This window comes from Eptesicus fuscus, unplaced genomic scaffold, assembly GCF_027574615.1.
Source record: "Eptesicus fuscus isolate TK198812 unplaced genomic scaffold, DD_ASM_mEF_20220401 scaffold_69, whole genome shotgun sequence".
Taxonomy (NCBI): Eukaryota; Metazoa; Chordata; class Mammalia; order Chiroptera; family Vespertilionidae; genus Eptesicus; species Eptesicus fuscus.
The window spans coordinates 127,296-150,583 of NW_026557633.1; the positions used below are offsets into that span (position 1 = coordinate 127,296).

At 57.3% G+C, this 23,288-nt stretch overlaps 1 protein-coding gene across 7 annotated transcripts; it reads left to right on the plus strand.

The window, feature by feature from the left end:
• Window positions 1-11,774: 11,774 nt before the first annotated feature.
• Window positions 11,775-22,443, plus strand: ZNF444 (zinc finger protein 444). 7 transcript variants are annotated; one of them, XM_054713496.1, is made up of 6 exons: window positions 11,775-11,949; window positions 12,617-12,749; window positions 14,051-14,154; window positions 16,665-17,017; window positions 19,458-19,542; window positions 21,224-22,443. In XM_054713496.1, the coding sequence occupies exons 4-6, from the start codon at window positions 16,706-16,708 to the stop codon at window positions 21,850-21,852; spliced, it is 1,026 nt and encodes a 341-aa protein (XP_054569471.1). In that variant the 5' UTR covers window positions 11,775-11,949; window positions 12,617-12,749; window positions 14,051-14,154; window positions 16,665-16,705; the 3' UTR covers window positions 21,853-22,443. The 7 variants fall into 7 exon arrangements, with proteins under 7 accessions (XP_054569471.1, XP_054569468.1, XP_054569469.1 ...); XM_054713493.1 differs by lacking the exon at window positions 14,051-14,154; XM_054713494.1 differs by lacking the exon at window positions 12,617-12,749.
• Window positions 22,444-23,288: the final 845 nt, after the last annotated feature.

Genomic DNA, 23,288 nt, shown 5'->3' on the forward strand with positions numbered 1-23,288 from the left:
GTCCTGGCCGCTCTAGGAAGGTGAGCCCGCGACCCCCTGGCCGCCGCCCCCCCCGCCCCCCGGCTCGATGGTGCGGAGCCGGCGCTCAAGGAAACCACTTCCGGGCACGTCTAGGACGCGGGTCCTCCGGCCGCGCTCTATGGCGCCGCGCGCGGAGGGGCTGCGGCCCCGCCCCCTCCCAAGAACGGAGGCGCGGGCTCGGCCCGTTAGGCGGAGACTTCCGGTGTCTGGGGAGGTGCCCCCCTCCCCCCCACACCCCGGGAGCCGGGCCCTCGCGCCTGCGCAGAGTGCTCCTCGGGCCGGCCGCGGGCGAGAGGTGCGCGGCGAGTGGCCAGGGCCCCTCGTGCCGCCGGGTCCTCCAGTCGTCTCTATCGTCGTAACCCCTTCCCTGCCAACGCCCTCGCGGTGACCGGCGCCCGCGAGCTGCGGGGGACTGTCCGCTGCGACCCTAGTCCTTCCCATACTGGACAGAGCGTGCTGCTGGCCTCAGCGCCCCCCGGGCCCACGTCCACCTCTCAGCCTCAGTTTCCCCTTCTGCAGCAATCACCCCGTTCGGGCGTCTCCAAGGGCTTTGCATGCAGAGGAGAGGTTAGGTCCTATTCCTAACCTCTCCTCTGTGCCCACTACAGATAAGGAGGCGCAGAGAGGTCAGCGCACTTGCGGAGTGTCCCGGGCTCGAACCCCGGAACCTGGCCACCGCCTCTCACATGTAACTGTGGCCGATGGATCACACTGCGTCCTGGAACAACAGACTATCGGTCACAGCTGCCAGGACTCGCCTGCTGGCCTCATGCAAGGAGGGCGCCGAGTGCGCGCTGCTGGCTGGATGTTGGCTGGTCTTGTGAGCATTCTTCTGTTGTGGTGTACCCCGAATCTCACAAAGGACGCCTCAACAAGTCCAATTATGGAGTCATTTAGTAAAGGCCGGCGGCTTATGAGGGGGCAATCTCGGAGCCCTGAAAAGCTCTCCACATCTGGCTCAGATAGGCAGAATGTCACAAAGGTATCCATTACATCTTTGGGTTTGGAATGAGGAACCTGGTTTGCACAAAGCAGTTACAGAAGCAAAATTGAGCAAGTTAGTTATCTATAAAGATTAAGTATAGTTTTGGGTCTACGGATCACTGAATCAGCAGGAACACATTATCTGGGGCCACCGAGGCAATTCAGAAGAATTGTGCTGTCCAGATTCCGGGACCACTGAGTCAACCGGAATGCATTATCTGTAGCCACTGAGACAATTTAGGGTAATTGAGCTGTCCTGGTTCCCAGAAGAATGTGCTTCGATGACCAGTGAGATCACAATCAATGGGATATTCAAACCACCATCCATGGCATGTTCAATCGATTGGGATAGCAGACATAAGTTCAGAAAATCAAAGTAACTTTCCTATTGTTTTAGCAAGCAAATCAGCACAGAGGCCAAACAGCAGGTTAAAGTTAAGGTTAAACTGCAGTTTCTACCTGAGGATTGCTACCGTACTTCATTGTGAGCATTCTTCTATAAAATGTGGTTTATAAATCACTAGAGGCCCGATGCACGAAATTCGTGCAAGAGTACGCCTCCCTTCCCCAGGCTGCCGGCACCGGCTTCCCTCTGCACCCAGAACCCAGGTTTCCCTCCGGCACCCGGGACCTGGGCTTCCCTCGCAGCCCCAGCTTTGTCCAAAAGGTCGTCTGGAAGGACGTCTGGTCTAATTAGCATATGACACTTTTATTATTATGGGTGGTTTGCCCCTGCAGCCCCTCCCCTGCCCTGTCCTTAGCTGGCTCTCATCCTACACCCTAACTTCTCAGTGAGCATCAACCATAAGATGTGTGTTGTGGCGTTAATAGCATCTCCCAGGAGAGAAAAAAACAAAAACAAAAAAGCAAGCACATACACAAATCAGGACTGTATTGCCCAGACGGCGTGGCTCAGGGGTTGAGGTTCGACCTATGAACCAGAAGGTCACGGTTCAATTCCCTGTCAGGGCACATGCCCGGGTTGCGGGCTCCATCCCCAGTGTGGGGCGTGCAGGAGGCAGCCGATCAGTGCTTCTCTCTCATCATGGATGTTTCTCTCCCTATCCCCTCTCCCTTCCTCTCTGAAATCAATAAAAATACATTTAAAAAGAAAAACAAAACACAGGACTGTATTAAAGGTATATGGAATAGCAAGATGTGTCTGCCTCGCCTTTGGAAAGGGAAATGTTCCAATGCCTCTTAGAACAGAGGGACGGGGAGAGCGTAGGCCTTGCATCGAAGGATCTCAGGTTCGATTCCTGGTCAAGGGCATGTACCTGGGGTGCAGGTTGGATCCCGGCCCCTGGTTGGGGCACGTGTGAGAGGCAACCAATTGATGTGTCTCTCCCACATTGATGTCTCTCTGTCTCTCTCTCTCCCCACCCTGCCCCGTCCACTCTCTCTAAAAAAAAAATCAATGGAAAAGCCCTGGCTGGTTTGGCTCAGTGGATAGAGCGTCGGCCTGCAGACTGAAGGGTCCTGAGTTCGATTCCGGTCAAGGGCACATGCCTGGGTTGTGGGCTCGATCCCCAGTGGGGGGCTTGCGGGAGGCGGCCGATACATGATGCTCTCTCATCATTGATGTTTCTATCTCTCCCTCTCCCTTCCTCTCTGAAATCAATAAAGAAATATACACCGAGTGGCCCGATGATGATGACCTCTGAACGCATAATCATCCGGCCACTCGGTGTATGTGTACCTCCAATGGGCACCAAAAGTATTCCAGACTTTTGCTGGAGATCAACCACCTGTTTGCCCTGAGCTTTCTGTCAGCCAGTGCAAAGGGGAACACTGACCAGGTGCATGATTTATAGTATCTGTGATATCAAACAAATGAGGTGCTCAGGAGAAGTTCACTGAGTGGCCAGATGAGTATGCGTTCAGAGATCATCACCATCTGGCCACTCAGTGTGTGTGTGTGTGTGTGTATTTTTTTTTATTGGTTTTTTACAGAGAGGAAGGGAGAGGGAGAGAGTCAGAAACATCAATGAGAGAGAAACATCAATCAGCCGCCTCCTGCACACCCCCTACTGGGGATGTGCCCGAAACCAAGGTACCGGAATCGAACCCGGGACTCTTGAGTCTGCAGGCTGACGCTCTATCCACTGAGCCACACCGGCCAGGGGCAGTATATATATATATATATATATATATATATATATATATATTTTTTTTTTTTTAATATATTTTATTGGTTTTTTACAGAGAGGAAGGGAGAGGGATAGAGAGCTAGAAACATCGATGAGAGAGAAACATCGATCAGCTGCCTCCTGCACACCCCCTACTGGGGATGTGCCCGCAACCAAGGTACATGCCCTTGACCGGAATCAAACCTGAGACCCTTTAGTCCTCAGGCTGACGCTCTATCCACTGAGCCAAACCGGTTTCGGCTCGGCTATATTTTTAAAAAATCAATGGAAAAATATCCTCGAGGGAGGATTAACAACAACAAAATAATAATAAGATCCACTCAGGTGTAGCCAGCTGGTCTCTGCAGTCACGTTCTCTCATTGCATCCTCCCAGGAGCAATAAACAGACGGAGGTGCACGCGCGCACACGTACACACACGTACACACACACGTACACACACACGTACACACACGTACACACACGTACACACACAGGTGAGCACCCTGGCCGCAGCCCGCCCGGCGGTCTGACAGCACACCGCTCACCCGGTGGCGTAACGAACAGCAGCGGTGTCCTGCTCGAAGTTCTGGAGGCTGGAAGTCGGGGTCAGGGCTCGGGCACGGTCACCTATGGGGCCTCTGCCTGGTCCGTGGCTGGCTTCTGGGGGCCAGGGGCCGGGGCTTCTTTCCCTGGGTGTTTTATGAGGACACCAGCCCATTCACGAAGGCTCCGAGCTCAGGACCCAGCCACCTCCCAGAGGCCCCATCGCCCAACACCATCAGCTGGAGCATTAGGATTTCAACGCGAATTTGAGGGTGACTGGGAAGCGGGGGGGGGGGGGGGGGGCGCGGTTCCCTGGCTGGGTAGCTCAGTTGGTTAGAGCATCGTCCCCATAAGCCAAGGTTGTGGGTTCGATCCCCGGTCAGGGCACATCCAGAAGCAACCAATGAATGAAAGCATCAGTAAGGGGAACAACAGATCAATGTTTCTCTCTCTCTCTCTCTCTCTCTCTCTCTCTCTCTCTCTCTCCCCTCCTCTCTCTCTCAAATAAATAAATATTTAATGAATGCAGAGGGAACATAACCATTCAGATCAAAGCAACTCCCTTAGGAAGAAAGAAAATACAAACTTCTTTTTTCCTTAATCCTCACCAGAGGATATGATTTTTTATTTTTTTTAGAGAAAGAGGGGAAGGGTGTGGGGAAGGGGGGTCTCTGAACGCATAATAATCTGGCCACTCAGTGTATATATATCAGAGGCCCGGTGCATGAATTCGTGCATGGGTGGGGTTTGGCCAGCCTGGCCGGGGGAGGGGACATGGGCGGTTGGCCGGCCTGCCTGCTGGTCGAACTCCTGGTCAAGGGGACAATTTGCATATTAGCCTTTTATTATATAGGATATACACTGAGTGGCCAGATTATTATGCGTTCAGAGATCATCATCATCTGGCCACTCCAGAGCCTCGCAATCCGGGCGAAAGCTGCTGGGGTCACAGGAGGTTATGGGAACATTAACGAGCTCGTTAACTGCACAACCTGCTGCCCTGCGGGCGGGCGGGTGGGAATTGCTCTGGGAGCTGTAAAGCCTCAGCCGGGAAGCCCGGTGCCGGTGAGGGGCCTGGGACCTTCCCTCTCATGCTGGAGGGGCTCAGTTTTAAATCCTGATGTTATCACCGGACATAAGATGGGTTGGGGTGCTGGTTCCAGGGCGGACCTCACATCTCCCTGGCCCCTGGCTCCTCAGTGGGGTCCCTGGAGAGGAGGGGAAGGGCAGAGGGCCCGCTGGGAGTCTGTTTCTATGGCAATCTGTCTCTGTCTCTCTCCCTCTCTCCCTCTCTCTCTCTCTCTCTCTCTCTCTCTCTCTCTCTCTCTCTCTCTCTCTCTCTATCTGTGTTGGGCTCTATCTCTAGGTCTCTATTACTACTACATCTCTATGTTTGTCTCTGTTTATCTCTCTACCTTTATCTCTGTCTATTCCTATATCCATGTTTATCTCGATCTCTACGTATATGTTGGTATCTATCTCTCTGTGTCTCTATCTAGGTTTAATCTATCACTCTCTTTTGTTTTAATCCTCACCCGAGGGTATTTTTCCATTGATTTTTTAGAAAGAGTGGAAGAGAGAAGAAAAGACAGAGAGAAATATCGACGTGAGAGAAACACATCGATGGGTTGCCTCCTGCACGTGCCCAGACCAGGGATCAGGCCGGGGAGGAGCCTGCAACTGAGGTACGTGCCCTTGACCGGAATCGAGCCCAGGACCCTTCGGTCCGCAGGCCAGCGCTCTACCCGCTGAGCCACACCGGTCGGGGCACGTTTGGGGGTAAGCCCGGGAGGAGGTGCTGCTGCCCACTGCTCCCCAGGTTGGAAGTCTTGTGTTGACCCTACGACTTCAGTGGATAGAGCGTCGGCCTGCGGTCTGAAGGGTTCTGGGTTCGATTCCGGTCAAGGCCACATGCCCAGGTTGCAGGCTCGATCCCCAGTGTGGGGCGTGCAGGAGGCAGCTGACCCATGATTCTCTCTCATCATTGATGCTTCTCTCTCTCCCTCTCTTCCTTCCTCTCTGAAATCAATACACACACACACACACACACACACACACACACACACACACACACACAAAGTAAAGGTTCGTGCCCGGGAAGGGGTGAGGGCATGCTCTAGACCAGTGGTTCTCAGCCTTCCTAACGCCGCGACCCTTTAATACAGTCCCTCATGTTGTGGTGACCCCCAGCCATAACATTACGTAAGTTGCTACTTGATAACTGTCATTTTGCCACTGTTCTGAATCGTAATGTAAATATCTGATATGCAGGATGCCTTAGGCCAGTGGTCGGCAAACTCAGTCCACAGAGCCAAATGTCAACAGGACAGCTTTCCAGGTGCGTGTTTCACGCGCTGATGCGTCACAGTGAGCGCGTAGGGGGTGTGGGGGCGTTCTCCTAGGCCCGTGGTCGGCAAACTGCGGCTCGCGAGCCACATGCGGCTCTTTGGTCCCTTGAGTGTGGCTCTTCCACAAAATACCACGGCCTGAGCGAGTCTATTTTGAAGAAGTGGCATTAGAAGAAGTTTACATTTAAAAAATGTGGCTCTCCAAAGAAATTTCCATCGTTGTGCTGTTGCTATTTGGCTCTGTTGACTCATGAGTTTGCCGACCACTGGGCTAGGCCTGCTTCGTTGCTGTACTTTCAACTTGGGCCTGTCTGGCTTTCACGGCGTTTTTTTTTTTTTTTTTAATATATCTTTATTGATTTCAGAGAGGAAGAGAGAGGGAGGGAGTGATAGAAACATCAGTGATGAAAGAGAATCACTAACTGGCTGCCTCCTGCACGCCCCCCTACTGGGGATCGAGCCCACAACCCGGGCCTGTGCCCTTCATCGGAATCGAACCCGGGACCCTTCAGTCTGCAGGCCGACGCTCTAACCACTGAGCAAAGCTGGCCAGGGCTCTCACGGCGTTTTTGTTACTTCATCCCCAGCCTCACCTGTCCTTGGGTTGAGCTGCCACCGACGACATGAACTGGGTCTTTGTCCTCTGCCCCCCAGGCCAGCGTGACTTACGCTGCATGTTCTCGGGTCGGGGCGGAGGTGTCAGCCACTTGCTACTTGCTCCCTGTGTCCTTGGTTAGGGGAGACAAGGTCCGGCGAGTCACCGGACGGACAGCCGTGAGCGGCTCCGACTGCTTGGCCTTGTTGAATGATCTGGTCTCATTTCCTCCTTCCACTGGCCCAGCGGTTTTCCCAGCTTTTTACTCCCCTGCCTCAGGATTCTCTCCCAATGAAAGAAATGAAACATTATTGCCCTGGCCCGTGTTGTTCAGTGGTTAGGGCAGCATGTCAGCCTGCGGACCAGAGGGTTCCGCATTCGATTCCAGTCAAGGGCACGTACCTGGGTTGCAGGCTCCTCTCTGGCCCCGGGCCCTGGTCAGGGCACGTGCAGGAGTCAACCAATCCATGTGTTTCTATCACATCGTTATTTCTGTCTTTCCCTCTCTCTGAAAATCAATGGAAAGATATCCTCAGGTGACAATTAAAAAAAAAAAGAAAGAAACTAAACATCCTACATAATAAAAGCCTAATATGCTGTGTCCTACCATTCGACCTTTCAGCCAGTTGCTATGATACGCACTGACCACCAGGGGGCAGACGCTCCGACCGGCAGGTTAGCTTGCTGCTGGGGTGCAGCCCATCCGGACTGGGCGAGGTGGGCCAGACCCGCCCTGGAGTCCTCCCGCGGTCCCTCCCCGGCCCTGATCGTGCACTTGTGGGGTGGGGTCCCTCAGGCTGGTCTGTGCCCTCTGGCAATCCGGGACCCCCGGGGGATGTCGGAGAGCCGGTTTCGACCCGATTCCGCGCACCGAGCCTCTAGTTAGTTATTTATAAAACATAGTCCATCCTCTTCGTAGCTGACTTCCAGATCGGCGAATTCACCTGCCCGCTAAAATGTGTGCTCCCCCCAAATCAATCCCCGGGGGAACCCTCTCCGGAGCTGCCGACACCCGGACCTGTGGGCCATCGAGCCTCGTCTGACTCCTTCCTGCCTGGGCCCTGCTCACGGTCCCTGTGTCCAGGGACGAGGGTACCCAGCCGGGGGAGGCCCAGGGTCCCCCAGGAGCCAGACCAGGCCCCACAGCTGCCGCCGGCCACCAAACCTGGGCCTGGGCGGCTCCTGCTGAGTCCCTCGGGGAAGGTGCCAACCTCGCCCACCTCTCCTCCAGCTGTAGCGCACCCCCATCTCACAAAGGGCGCCTCGAGAAGTCCGATCATGGAGTCATGTATCAAAGGCCGGCGGCTGACGAGGGGCTAAAGCGCTCCAGACCTCGCAGCCCCGAACGGCTCCCACATCCGGCTTAACGGGCAGAATGTCACCAGGGCATCGATTACATCTTTGGGTCTGGGAGAGGAACCTGTTTCGCGAGAAGCATTTTACAGAAGCGAAACGGAGCAAGTTAGTGATCTGAAGTGTCTCCGGATCGCTGAGTCAGCAGAAACTCGTTAGCTGGGCCACCGGGGCAATTCAGAAGAATCGTGCCGTCCGGAGTCCGGGACCACTGAGTCCCCCGAAACTCAGTTATCTGGAGCCACTGAGACAATCTGGGATAACTGAGCTGTCCTGGGTCCCAGAAGAATGTGCTTCGTAACCAGTGAGATCACAATCAATGGGACATTCAAACCGCCGTCAAGGGAGTATTCAATCATCCGTAAGTTCAGAAAATCAAAATGACTTTCTATTGTTTTAGCAAGCAAACAAGCACGGAAGCCAAACAGCAGCTTCTACCCGAGGTGACGGCTACCGCACTTCACTCCCTCTCCTCCCGCTACAAACGCTTTGGCTGGCGGACGCTTTGATCTGGGGCAGCCCATCATTAAGCAATTCATTTGCAATTTAATTATTTATTCTTAAGTGTTTCCTGAGGCCCGGAGCAGATGAGTCACGCTCAAACCCAGCCCCCTCCCCCAGCCATTCCTCCCAGGAAACACCCCTCCCCCCCCCCCCCCCCCCTGCATTCACCTGCTCGTCCATCACCTGTTCTTCCAGGAAACATTCCGGAGCCTCCAGGTGCCTGGGCTGGAGACCCAGAGAGGCCCCAGGTCCCCCCCACTCAGCCTCTGCAGCCCGGAGCCCGGCACAGAGGGAAAGTTAATTATTATTTTGGGTAATAATTACATCGGGGCTCGGAGCACAGGCTGGCTCAGTAGGATATGAGCTGCCAAAGGAATCCTCGCCCTCGGGCCTGGGAAGTGGGGTGAGAGCCACCTGCCTTAGCCCTTGCTTACTCCGCAGCCCCTCCCCCCCCACCCCACCCCCACCCCCCCAGGAGCTGGCAAGGCCTGGGTGTCTGTTGTTGAGTTGTTCACGGGAGGATGGGGAGGGGGAAGACACAGGAAATCAATAGTCCAGGCAGGAGATGGAGAGAGAAGGGGCACCCCGGGGAAGCTCCCATGAGGCGCCAGGTTGACTGGGGTGGGAGTGGCCTGGGAAGGCTTCATGGAAGAGGCGGCGTTTGAACTGAGGGATGTGCCCTGTTCGCTGGTGGAGAAGAGGAGGGCGGGCATCCCGGGAGTCAGCCCTTCATCCCACCGCCCACCAGTGCTGACGGTGCACTGGGTGCTGGGAGACTGTGTTGGGGGGTACCTGCCGCGCACACACCGGCAGGCAGGTGGTGTTAGGGAGCAGCTTGAAGCATGGTAGCAATTGTAGTGTACCCCGAATCTCACAAAGGACGCCTCAACAAGTCCAATTATGGAGTCATTTATTAAAGGCCGGCGGCTTACCAGGGGGTAATTCAGCACTCCAAACCTGGCAGCCCCGAAATGCTCTCCACATCTAGCTCAGATAGGCAGAACATCACAAAGGTATCCATTACATCTTCGGGTTTGGAATGAGGAGCCTGGTTTGCACAAAGCAGTTACAGAAGCGAAACTGAGCAAGTTAGTTATCTATAAAGATAAGTATAGTTTTGGGTCTACGGATCACTGAATCAGCAGGAACACATTATCTGGGGCCACCGAGGCAATTCAGAAGAATTGTGCTGTCCAGATTCCGGGACCACTGAGTCAACCAGAATGCATTATCTGTAGCCACTGAGACACTTTCGGGTAACTGAGCTGTCCTGGGTCCCAGAAGAATGTGCTTCAATGACCAGTGAGATCACAATCAATGGGACATTCAAACCATCATCCATGGAGCATTCAATGGATTGGGATAGCATACATAAGTTCAGAAAATCAAAGTAACTTTTCTATTGTTTTAGCAAGAAAATAAGCACAGAGGCCAAACAGCAGGTTAAAGTTAAGGTTAAAAACTGCAGTTTCTACCTGAGGTGATGGCTACCATGCTTCATTCCCCACTGGTTTTATGTGCAGGAGTCAAATCATGGACTCATCCTTATCATTTAGGGTTTGTACTGCCCCCTAACTTCAAGTAGTCTGACTGCATTAATTTTTCTAAACTGCCTGCTTGGCACAATTAGTTTTCTTTTTTAAAAATATATTTTATTGATTTTTTTTACAGAGAGGAAGGAAGAGGGATAGAGAGGTAGAAACATGGATGAGAGAGAAACATCGACCAGCTGCCTCCTGCACACTCCCCACTGGGGATGTGCCCGCAACCAAGGTACATGCCCTTGACCGGAATCGAACCTGGGACCCTTCAGTCCGCAGGCCGACACTCTATCCAATGAGCCAAACTGGTCAGGGCGGCACAATTCGTTTTCTATCCACTCACCCCACTTCCTTTAAGGGCATTCTCTGTCTGTTCCTGCTCTCCCGTCCCCTGGCACATCCAGCCCTCCTTGGCCCTGGACTTGCTCACTGGCTAGCAAAAATGAGCGAGCCGCACAGGCATCCTCTCTCTTTAGGGTTTTCTTTCTTTTCCAAGGGCAAAAAATTTAGGGGAGGGTTTCAGCAGAATATTCATCAGTTTTCCTCTCTGAAATCAATAAAAATATATTAACAAAAATAATAATATTGTATTAACTTTATATATGGTGCCAGGTGGGGACTAGAATTACTGGGGAATCACTTTGTGGTTTCTTCTTTGTTGTTTTACTTTATTTAAAATATATTTTTACTAGCGGCCCGGTGCATCAAATTCGTGCAGGGAGGGGGTCCCCTCAGCCCAGCCTGCACCCTCTCCAATCCAGGACCCCTCTGGGGATGTCCAACTGCTGGCTTAGGCCTGATCCTGGGGATTGGGCCTAAACCAGAAGTCGGACATCCCTCTCACAATCTGGAACCACTGGCTCCTAACTGCTCACCTGCCTGCCAGCCTAGTCGCCCCCAACTGCCCCCAATGCCGGTCGCCCCTCACTGCCTCCCTGTTGGTCTGGTCACCCCTCACTGCTCCCCAACCCCCACTGGCCCGGTCGCCCCCAATCGCCCCACGCAGCCTGCTGTTCGTTGGTTTGGAATCTTCTTCTCCCCATTTCTGAGATGGGGAAACTGAGGCAGTCGCCGTGTCCGATGGGGGCACGTCGGGAGTGTGGCAGGAGGTACCCTCCCCGATTCACAGAGGGGAAACCGAGGCTGTGTATCCGGTTCGCGCGGACATAGCCGAGCCAGGGCGCCCGGGTCACGTCCGGACCCCGCCAGGACCGGGGACCTGGTTCGTTCCGCCGGGCGGGGGAGGGGTGAGAGGCGACCCGTTGTCAAGGAGACCCACCCAGCTTGCCGGGATTGGCGCGGAGGTTCGGGCCAGGCCCCTCCTCCTTCTTCCTCGGCCCGTTCCTCGGACCCAAGGGCCCCATTTCCCAAGTGCCCGGCGGCGTCCCGCCTCCTCCGGTCTCCACGACGACGCCACCACGGTCCCTCCTCCTCCCTCCCTCGGCACTCCGCGGGTCCCCCCACCTCCTCCCCGTCCGCACGTCTGCGCACGCTCGGCGTCGGCGCGCGACCCAATGGGAAGCCCTGTCTGCATTCTGGGAAATGTAGTCCGAGAGCCTGGCGCGCTGGGCGAGGCCGTATTTGTGACGGCCAATAGGCCGGCTGGTAGCCCTCGGTGCATCTTGGGAAGTGTATTTCTGGCGCTGGCGGAGCCATTCGGGGGACGGACGTGCACGGGTCACCAAGGAGAGAGCCAATGGGAAGCCTCTCTTGCCGCGCGGCTCCCTGGGAAATGTAGTGCCGGCGAGGTCCGTGGGGCTGGGGGCGGTTCGTCAGGCGGAACGGACCACTAGGTCCCCGGCAGTGGTAGGGGGAGGGGAGGACGGAAGAGTTTGGCGCAAGGCCTGCCGGGGCATGGAGTCCCGGTGAGCTTTGTGCGCATGTGCGAGGAGGTGAGGGGCTTGGGGGGGCCTCGCCTGGGAGAGTAAGGTGAGTGAGGGGACTATGAGGGAGGGATTGGGGGGAGGTGGTTGGAGCCTTGGGGTGGGGGGGTGCTGGGGGCCGGTGAAGGGAGGGAGGGAGCGTTGTGGGGAGGGGATAAAAAGGGGGTCGCGGTGGGGGTGAGGGAGGGGGAGGGGGGAGCGAGCGGGAGGGGGAGGGTTGGTAAGTGGGGGGGGTCGCAGAAAAGAGTTGGAAATGGAGGGAGTGGAGTTGGGGAGGGCCTTGGAAGTGGGGCGAGGGCAGGGGGAGGGGGCCCGGCTGGGGGAGGGGCGGGGCCCTAGGGACGAGACTGGGACCCGTGGGAAAGGTTTGGAGAAGGGCTTTAGGGGGAGGTCATGACCCCCCCCCAGACGGGGTGCAGGTGGGCCCTTTCGCGCGCGCTTTCCACGCCCTTGGAGAAGTTGTGGGGTTCCCGACAATTTCTGGGATTCTCTCTTGAGGAGGAGTGTGTCCCGCCCCACCTCCTCCCTCAGCTTGCTGCTCTTATCACCCGAGGCCGCCCCCTCCCCCCCCGTTTCCCCTCCTCCCGTTTCCCCTCCCCCCCAGCCTCCAACCACTGTCTTTTATTTATGTCTTTACTTTTAAATATGTGTGTATGTGTGTGTGTGTATGTATATATTTTTATTTATTTATTTATTTTTTGCATTGATTTCAGGGAGGAAGGGAGGGGGAGAGAGAAGTAGGAACATCAGGATGAGAGAGGATCGTTGATCGGCTGCCTCCTGCACGCCCCGCACTGGGGGATGGAGCCCTGACCGGGAATCGCACCATGACCTCCTGGTTCAGAGGTCAGTGCTCACCCACGGAGCCAGGCGGGCCCGCCTACTTCTTATTCCAATGCCTGTTCCCATTTGCAGCTCGATTTCAAATGCATGTAGGTGCTTGTGGGGCCCTGGCCTGGCGGCCTTGATTACACCGAGGTTGGGGGTTCCATCCCAGGCCAGGGCACATGCTAGAATCAACCAACGGCCCTGGCTGGTGTGGCTCAGTGGGTAGAGCGTCGGCCTGTGGACCGAAGGGTCCCGGGTTCCATTCCAGGTCAAAACACATATCCCAGTTGCTGGCTCATCCCCAGTAGGGGGCGTGCAGGAGGCAGCTGATCCATGATTCTCTCATCATTGATGTTTCTCTCCCCCTCTCCCTCTCCTTCCTTCTTCCTCTCTGAAATCAATAAAAATAGATATTTTTAAAAAAGAATCAACCAATGAATGCACCCATAAGTGGCACAAATCGATGTTTCTCTCTCTCTCTCTCTCTCCCCCTCTCTCCCTCTCTCCTCTTTCAAATTAGTAACTATAAGTTAAAAAATAATTCAGGTTGTAAGGAACGGAGGTGCTGAGGAGAGCCCGTGGGCGAAGCAAGTCCTTGGCCAGTTAGTGACTTATGTTACTGAGACTTTGTGAGTTGTGGGGAAGGGAGTGTAAGGGGGAGGGGGTGCAGCTATTAACAAAACAAGCACATGCATCTAATTTAAAATTGTTTATTTTTTAATAAAATTTAAAAAATGTAATTATGTTTTTAATCAGAGAGGAAGGGAGAGGGAGAGGGAGAGCAACATCAATGATGAGAGAATCACTGATTGGCTGCCTCCTGCACGCGCCCCACTGGGATCGAGCCCCCAACCTGGACATGTGCCCTTGACCGGAATTGAACCCGGGACCTTTCAGTCTGCAGGCTGATGCTCTATCCACTGAGCCAAACTGGCTGGGGCTAACACTTTTTAAAAAATATATATATTTTATTGATTTTTTACAGAGAGGAAGAGAGAGGGATAGAGAGTTAGAAACATCAGATGAGAGAGAAACATCGATCAGCTGCCTCCTGCACCCCCCCACCCACACACACTGGGGATGTGCCCGCAACCAAGGTACATGCCCTTGACCGGAATCAAACCTGGGACCTTTCAGTCCGCAGGCCAATGCTCTATCCACTGAGCCACACCGGTTTCGGCACTAACACTTTTATTGATTGATTTTTAGAGAGAGGGAGGGAAAGAGAGAAATACTGATTTGCGGTTCCTTTGATTTCTGCACTCAGTGGTTGATGTTTGTTGTTGCTCACCTGAGGATATTTTCCCGTTGATTCTTAGGGACTAGAAGAGAGAGGGAAACAGAGCGACACATCGATGTGAGAGGAACACACCCATTGGCTGCCTCCTGCACGAGCCTGGCCGGGGAAGAGCCTGCAACCAAGGTATGTGCCCTTGACCGGAATCGAACCCGGGACCCTTTGGTCCACAGGCCGACACTCTGTCCACTGAGCCACACCGGCCAGGGCCGTTGGTTGATTCTGGTATGTGCCCTGACCGGGGATCGAACCCACAACCGTGGAGTATTGGGAGAAACGCTTGAACTTTCACTGCAGCTCTTAGGTCTGTGTGATTTTAGACCCGGGAAAGGAGGCCGGTGTACCTAGTTCAGGGACACCTGGCGGGGCGGGGGCGGGGCGGGGGGGGCGGGGCGGGGCTTGTGCTCTGAGTAACCTTTGTCCCGGGGCCAGGGCAATGTCTTAGACACGTTTGGTTGTCAGAACTGGGGAGGCACTACTGGCACCTAGTGGAGGAGAGAAGGTCAGCATTTTCTTTTTCTTTTAAGTTTTTATCGAATTTATTTATTTTTAGGGTCAGGGTCGGGGCTAGGGTTGGGGCCAGAGGTAGGGTTTATTGGATTTATTGGGATGACGTTAAGAACAGTATGTTGTTGTTTTTAAATATATTTCTTTATTGATGTCAGAGAGGAAGGGAGAGAGAGAAACATCAAGGATGAGAGAAAATCATCCGTCGGCTGCCTCCTGCATGCCCCCTACTGGGGTTCAAGCCTGCAACCCCAGCAGGTGCCCTTGGCCGGAATCAAACCCGGGACCCTTCAGTCCGCAGGCTGGTGCTCTATCCACTGAGCCACACCAGCCAGGGCTAGCGGTATGTTTTGTTTTGTTTTGTTTTGTTTTAATCCTCACCCCGAGATATTTTTCCATTGCTTTTTTTTTTTTAATATATTTTATTGATTTTTTACAGAGAGGAAGAGAGAGGGATAGAGAGTTAGAAACACCGATGAGAGAGAAACATCGATCAGCTGCCTCTTGCACACCTCCTACTGGGGATGTGCCCGCAACCAAGGTACATGCCCTTGACCGGAATCGAACCTGGGACCCTTGAGTCCGCAGACCGACGCTCTATCCACTGAGCCAAACCAGTTTCGGCTTTTTTTTTTTTTTAGAGAGAGTGGGAGAAGGAAAGAGCGAGAAACATCGATGTGAGAGAAACACATCTATTGGTTGCCTCCTGCACGCAGGGCCCAGGCCAGGGAGGAGCCTGCAACCAAGGTACATGCCCTTGACCAGAATCGAACCCGGGACCCTTCACTCCGCAGGCCGGCGCTCTGTCCACTGAGCCATCCCGGCCAGGGCGAAGTTCAGCGTTTCCTATGGCGAAGGGTAGCGGCCACAGCACGGCATTACCCAGCCCAAGGCCACACGTGTGGCTGTTAGCCCCCGGGAGGAGACAGGTGTTCCCTGGGCTGACGCAGAGCTGCCCGTGGGGAAGGAGCCGTCACTAGTCTTCTGTTCCAGGTGGAGAACAGAGAGGGCAAGTCGTGTGTCCCAGGTCACACAGCGGGCCAGTGGCAGAGCGGAACGTTGGAGCCAGGCAGCCCCGCTCCAGCGCCTGTCTCTGAGCCATTTAATTAATCCAGCCTGCGTTCCTTTCTTTTCTTTTCTTTTTTTTATTGATTAAGGTATTACATGTGTCCATATCTCCCCATTGTCCCTCCCACCCCACTCCCATACATGCCCTCACCCCCCAGTGTCTTGCGTCCATTGGTTGTGCTTATATGCATGCATACAAGTCCTTCGGTTGATCTCTTACCGCCTGCGTTACTTTCTTTGTTTTTTAAAAAATATATTTTATTGATTTTTTTTACAGAGAGGAAGGGATAGGGATAGAGTTAGAAACATCGATGAGAGAGACACTGATTCAGCTGCCTCCTGCACACCCCCCACTGGGGATGTGCCCACAACCAAGGTACATGCCCTTGACTGGAATCGAACCTGGGACCTTTCAGTCTGCAGGCTGACGCTCTCTCCACTGAGCCAAACCAGCCAGAGCGTGCATTACTTTTTAAAATTCATTTTTATTGATGGATTTGAGAGAGAAACATCCATTTATTGTTCCATTTATTTGTGTATTCATTGATTGCTTCTTTTTTTAAAAATATATTTGTATTGATTTCAGAGAGGAAGGGAGAGGGAGAGAGAGAGAAACATCAGTGATGAGAGAGAATAATTGCTCGGCTGCCTCCTGCACGCCCCCCACTGGGGATCAAGCCCACATGGCCGGCATGTGCCCTTGACCAGAATCGAACCCGGGGCCCTTCAGTCCGCAGGCTGATGCTCTATCCACTGAGCAACACTGGCCAGGGCCACTGATGGCTTATTGTATGTGCCCTGACCGGGGATCAAACCGGTAGCCTTTGGGTTCATGGGACGATGCCCTACCCATTGAGCCACCTTGTCCAGGACAGCACTTTGTTTAATGGGGGGTGGGGGAGAACTGAGGCACAGAGAGGCAGTTCCAAGTCACTCTGCTCCTAAGGGGGGACGCTGGGGTGCGCACCTGCACCCCTGCTCCCGTCCCCCGCGGCGGGCGGTGGCCGAGGGTCCTGGCGGAGCCGGGCTGCGCTCTCACCATGCCGATGTCCCTCCCGCAGGTGCTGTTGTCCGCCCCGCCCCGTCCAGGGCTCACGGCCCCATGGAGACCCCGTCCCCCCAGCCCGTGAAGCAGGAGGGCCAGGCCACCGAGGTCCTGGTCCTGGACTCGCCGTGGCACCGCTTCCGCCACTTCCACCTGGGCGACGCGCCGGGCCCCCGGGAGGCGCTGGGCCTGCTGCGCGCGCTGTGCCGGGACTGGCTGCAGCCCGAGGTGCGCACCAAGGAGCAGATGCTGGAGCTGCTGGTGCTGGAGCAGTTCCTGAGCGCCTTCCCCGCCGACATCCAGGCCTGGGTGTGCAGCCGGCGGCCCCAGAGCGGCGAGGAGGCGCTGGCCCTGCTGGAGGAGCTCTGGGTGAGCGCGGCGGCGGCTGGGGGGTGAGGGGGGGCCCCGCTCGCACCCAGTCCCCTCGGCTGCCACCTCCCTGTGCCTGGACAGGCCTGCCCCCCGGCATTGGGGGCACCAGGCCTCCATCCAGGCGACTGCATCGGGGAAGTCGGGGAGAAAAGACATCAACTCCACACGGACTCTTCCCAAACGTGAGGAGGGAGGAGGGACCGTTTCCCACCCATTCTGTGGGGCCAGCATCACCCCAATACCAAAACCGAAGACGGTACAAGAGAAGAAGCCATAGGCCGGTATCCTCACGGCCAAAGAATTATATTGAAACCGGACCCCAGAAGCGCGTGACGTAACGTTCCGGGACAGGAAGTCCGCTCTGGGGGGGCGGAAATCGCATCGGTGACTGCAGGCCGGAGATGGGGAGGCGATGCCTGTGCACGGGCTTCGGGGCCCTGGATGTGCTCCCCACCTCGGCTGCGAGGTGGTTTCTTGAGCCGACACACACACTGAGTGGCCAGATGATGATGATCTCTGAACGCATAATTACCTGGCCACTCGGGGTGTGTGTGTGTGTGTGTGTGTGTGTGTGTGTGTGTGTGTGTATTAGAGGCCTGGTGCATGACTTCGTGCATGGGTGGGGTCTTGCCGGCCTGCCTGCTGGTCGAACTGGTCGAGGGGACAGTTTGCCTATTAGCCTTTTATTCTATAGGATAGACACTGAGTGGTCAGATAATTATGCGTTCGGAGATCATCATCATCTGGCCACTCAGCGTATGTTGAAACTCACTGGATTCTGTGCTGCGAATGCGCGCATTTACTTTACGTCTGTGAGGCCACACTACACCTGTTGGGAAGCACGCTCGGAGGAACTACAAACTGGCGGCAGAGTACGTGGAAGCTACATGGACACGCTCCCAGGACCAAACTGGAATTACAGCCAAAATAATAGAAAAAACACCCTGGGTAATCGCCTGACGACTCGCTGGACAGAACCCTGACAGCCGAGGACGGAAAGCGGAGACCGCATAGAGCAGCGGTTCTCAACCTGTGGGTCGCGACCCCTTTGGGGGATCGCCTAAGACAGTGGTCAGCAAACTGCGGCTCACGAGCCACATGTGGCTCTTTGGCCCCTTGAGTTTTTAGCAAAGGCCAGCTTAGGAGGACCCTAATTAAGTTAATAACAATGTACCTACCTATATAGTTTAAGTTTAAAAAATGTGGCTCTCAAAAGACATTTCAATTGCTGTACTGTTGACATTTGGCTCTGTTGGCTAATGAGTTTGCCGACCACTGGCCTAAGACATCCTGCGTATCAGATATTTCCATTACGATTCATAACAGTGGCAAAATGACAGTTATGAACTAGCAGCGCACGTAATGTTATGGCTGGGGGTCACCACAGCATGAGGAGCTGTGTTAAAGGGCCGCGGCGTGAGGAAGGCTGAGAACCCCTGGCCTAGGGGCTGGCAGGAGGTGCAGAGGCGCACAGGGCTGCCCGGGCCCCCACAGACGGCGGCTGACGTGCTGGGGGGATAGCTCCGCCGTGGGGGGTGACCACTGAAACCTCGGGGGTCGAAACTCCAGGCTGGGCTCCCCAACCCAGAGCACCAGGCCGGAGCCTGGTGCCCAGGTAACAGCTGGCTGTGAAAAGCAGCGGGGTTGCCGTCTGCCAGCGAGAGGTGGCCGGGAATGCAGCCACCCTCTTAAAGGGCCAACAAACTAATTTTGTGTGCAGCCACTCACCCTGGTCTCTGGCAGAGAAAGGGCAGAGTGGACTGGAGCTGTGTGAGCAGAAGCCGGGGTTGGGGGCTCGGGTTAGACTATGGGAGGCAGACACCCCATTTTGTCACAGTTTGCAAAGGGCAGTGAGAAGCTAAGGCAGCCTGGCCGGTGGGGCTCAGTGGTTGAGCCTGGAGGTCACGGTTTGATTCCCGGGTTGCAGACTCTGCCCCCAGTGGAGGGCGTGCAGGAGGCAGCCCGGTCAGTGGTTCTCTCTCATCACTGATGTTTCTGTCTCTCCCTCTCCCTTCCATTAAAAAAAAAAAAGCAGCAGTAGCAGCTAGCTCACTATTCAGAGCAGGTGTATCGGTCAGCTGTTGCTGTGTAACAGGTCGCCCCAAACTCTGGTTTAAAAATAAACGTAGCATCCTACGCAATCTCTGAGGGTTGGGATCTTGTGACGGGTCTGGCTCCACGTCTCAGGTGGTGGCAGCTAAGATGTCGCCTGAGGCTGTTGTCCCCTGAAAGCTGGGGCTGGGGGATGCGAGGGGTCGCCCTCACGGGTCTCACATGGGGTGGCCGAGCGAGCATCCCCCAGCAGGGCAGCCGGCTTGCCTCAGAGCTGGCGATGGGACTCGTGAGTGGTGGAAGGTGAAGTGGGGGGGGGAGAAGGGGCGAAAAATCCAGGCCATCTCTCAGGCGTCTCACCTCAGAATGTGGTGTCTCGTTTCAGGGACCGGCGATGCGGGCCCCTCGGGACGGGGCGGACGGCTCCGGGGTCGGCCTCCAGAAGGAAGACGGTGGGATGATGGCTCTAGGTGAGCGGCCGGCCCTCCCGCACCACAGTTTTCCCCCGCCCGCCCCTCATCGTTTCTCAGTGGGTGTCCCTGGCCGCCTTGCTGTAGGCCCCAGACCCTGCGCTGGGCCCTGGGGCTAGAGATGAAGCGATGGCCCCGCCCAGGAGGGCAAAGGGGGGGGGTGAGGGGGCTGGACAAGAGCGCCCGCCGGCGACATGCCCAGGCGTGGTTCTGGCCCGCGAGGTGAAATCCCACCACAGCCCCAGAGATGCGCTCAGGTGCCCACATTCTGTAGCTGCAGACACGCATGCAGACACGGGTAACTCACCGAGAGCAGGTGCTGGCAAAGCGGGGGTGGCACCAGGCAGTCTGACCCGGGCCTTTGTGCCCACACCCTCAGCTGGTTGCACAGAGTCCCCGCATCATGTCTCATCGGCTCCACCTGAGTCATGTTCTCCCCGACCTGGGCGCCGTGGCCAGCGGGGCAGCACCCGTCCCGAGAGCCCAGACCTGGCACACGAGCCCGCCGTGGGGCTGGGACTGGAGCCGCCCATCCTGGTCACACGCGTGACGGTGAGGAAGGGAGGTCAGGTGAACCTGTGGAGAAGGGGCGATGGAGGCAGACCTGGACGGCCAGCACAGCAGAACGCTATCCCGGTGCCGGGAGAGGGCTGTGTCCTAACAGCAGCTTGAGGGTCATCTCAAGGGCGAAAGTGGAGGCAGCAGGATGGAGGCCAGAGCAGGGAGGACCCGGGGAGGGTGGGGAGGGTCACAGGACAGGGACCACCCATCCACCCACCTACCCATCCATCATCTATCCATCCACCCACCTGTCTACCTACCATCAGTCCATCCATCCACCCACCTACCTTCCCATCCATACACCCACCCACCCACCTACCCATCCATCTATCCATCCACCCACCTGTCTACCTACCATCAGTCCATCCATCCACCCACCTACCACCCATCCATCCACCCACCCACCCACCTATCCAGCCACTCATCTGTCTACCTCCATCTACCTACCATCTGTCCATCCACCCACCTACCCATCCACCCATCATTCCTCCATCCCCACCTATCCATTCACCCATCTATCCACCCATCATCCCTATCTATCCACCCACCTGTCCTTCCATCATCCCTCCATCCACCCATCGGTCTACCCTCCATCTGCCTACCATCAGTCCATCCATCCACCCACCTGCGCATCCGTCATCCCTCCATCCACCCACCTACCCATCCATCTACCTACCATCAGTCCATGCATCCACCCACCTACCTCTCCATCATCCGTCCATCCACCCACCTATCCAGCCACCCATCTGTCTATCCTCCATCTACCTATCATCAATCCATCCACCCACCTGCCCATTCTCCATCCACCCACCTACCCACCAATCATCCGTCCATTCACCGATCCATTCATCTAACACCCATCCATCCATCCCCTCGCATGTCTTCATTTATCTCCCCATTTTCTCCTCAATTCTTGCATCTAATCCCTCGGTTCGCCCTTCCACGTCTCTTCTGTGACCTGTACCACTCCCCCTCCCCCGCCCCCCCTCACACACCCGCACACCCATTTGCACGTCTGTGTAGCGCACTGACGGCAGCAGGCGCCGCTGTGGGAGCCGCAGGGATGAATGAATGAGGACCCCCTTCCCCAGCGCCGCCTGACTGCGCCTTTGCCCGGCAGGAGACGCGGTCCCAGGGGCTGAGGAGCCGGCCGCCGGGGACGCCCAGGCCCCGCGCCCCTACAAGCAGGAGCCGGGCAGCCCCCCGCTGGCCCCGCCGGCCCTGCCCGCGCCCGACCTGCCCGCCCTCCTGGCCGCCGCCGCGGGCACCGTGTCCTGCCCCGAGTGCGGCAAGACGTCCCTGAAGCCGGCGCACCTGCTGCGCCACCGGCAGAGCCACTCGGCCGAGAAGCCGCACGCCTGCCCCGAGTGCGGCAAGGCCTTCCGGCGCAAGGAGCACCTGCGGCGCCACCGCGGCACGCACCCCGGCGGCCCCGCGTGTCCCGGGCCCGCGCTGCGCCCGCTGCCGGCCCGCGAGAGGCCGCACGCCTGCTGCGAGTGCGGCAAGACCTTCTACTGGCGGGAGCACCTGGTGCGCCACCGCAAGACGCACTCGGGCGCGCGCCCCTTCGCCTGCTGGCAGTGCGGCAAGGGCTTCGGCCGCCGCGAGCACCTGCTGCGCCACCAGCGCATCCACGGCCGGGCGGCGGCGGCGGCGGCGGCGGCAGCAGCAGCGGCGGCGGCAGCAGGAGCCACCGGGGCGCCGGGCCCCGAGGGCGGGGGGCCCTTCCCGCCGTGGCCGCTGGGGTAGCCGCCAGGAGCCGCTCGTCCCCCGCCTCGCTCCTCCCCGGACTGAACCGCCCGGTGCCCCAACGTTCTCGGGTCCTGCCCAGCTGTTTCCGCCCCCCCCCCCCCCCAAACCCCGCTTTCCCCGGAGGCTGGGGCGGAGGATGCGAGGGGCGGGGCTGCCCGCGGTTGGGCCGGGAGAGCGGCCGTTCCGAGCGGACTTTATTTTTTCCCTGAGTTCAAAGTAGCGTGTGTTTTTCCTCCGAGTTTTGTCCCAGTTTGCAAAGGGCAGTGAAGTCGAGGCAATCAGATCTCCCCTCCGCCCACCCTTCCTGACCCCCGGCGCGCCCCACCCCGTGAAAGGGGCCTCCTCATTGTCCCCTGCCCCCTCCCTTCCTCGCGCACCCACCCTTTGGGGGGGGCGGGCAGCGAGGCGGCCCCTTGGGTCTTGACCCCCTCCCCCTCGCCGGGACAGATTGGGGGGCAGGGAGGGGCCTGGCAGCGGGCTCCTTGGTCTGCCACCCAGGAGGGGGGGGGGGCGGAGATGCGCGCTCTGAGAAGCGCGTGGAAGCAACTCACCAGCATCTGCCCCGCAATAAAGTCACTGATGACGTGCGAGCCCGCCCGGCTTCTGTGGGGTGTCACCTCGCTGCGGGGGGGGGGGGCTCGCGGGGGAGGGGAGGGACCCTCTGAACCCACCCAGCTCCCGGCGGCCGTTCCTGCCCTGGAGTCTAAAGGGGGGACCGGTGGGAGGTGATGGAGGTGAACGCCCCCCAGTCCCACCAGCGGGAGGTAGCGCACCTGCCTCCTCACCTGTGAGCAGCTCCCCGCCTGCCGGGGCTGTGGGTCTGGAGCCAGGCTGTGACCTGGGGCCGGGCTGGTGCTCCCAGAGGTCTGTGCGGGCCTGGCGGGGGCCTGGGGCCCGGGGGTGGTCCTTCCACGCCGCTCCGCCTCCGCACCCTCCCGTATCGCCTGGGTGCAGGGGCCTCGCCTGCCGTGCGGGGGACGGGAGCAGCCTGGGCCGCCCTCCTCGCTCGGCCCCTGAACCCATTCCAGCCTCACTCCCGACCCCCCAAACCGTGTCCTCCCCGACCCCCCACCCTCCAGGCCCAGCCGCTGGCCACCTGCTTCCCACGGCTCCCGATGGCTCTCACGGTGACCACGCGGCGGGAGTGGGAGAGGAGAGGCGGCCGCGAGCTCCCGCTGAGCGGGAACCCACCTGGTCTGCGACCCGGTCTCCACCGCCTGCGGCCGGGTCTCCACCGTCTGCGACCCGGTCTCCACCGCCTGCGGCCGCCTCGCGGAGAGCTGGGACGGCCATGGGTATGCAAGACCCACGGGGCCCCTGGTGGCCAGGGCAGGCGGCCCGGGGTGGAGCCCGAGCCCACAGGAAGCCCTGTCCGGCCGCTCTGAGGCTGACGGTCCAGGGGGAGAGGAGGAGGACGGACGGCAGATGCGGAA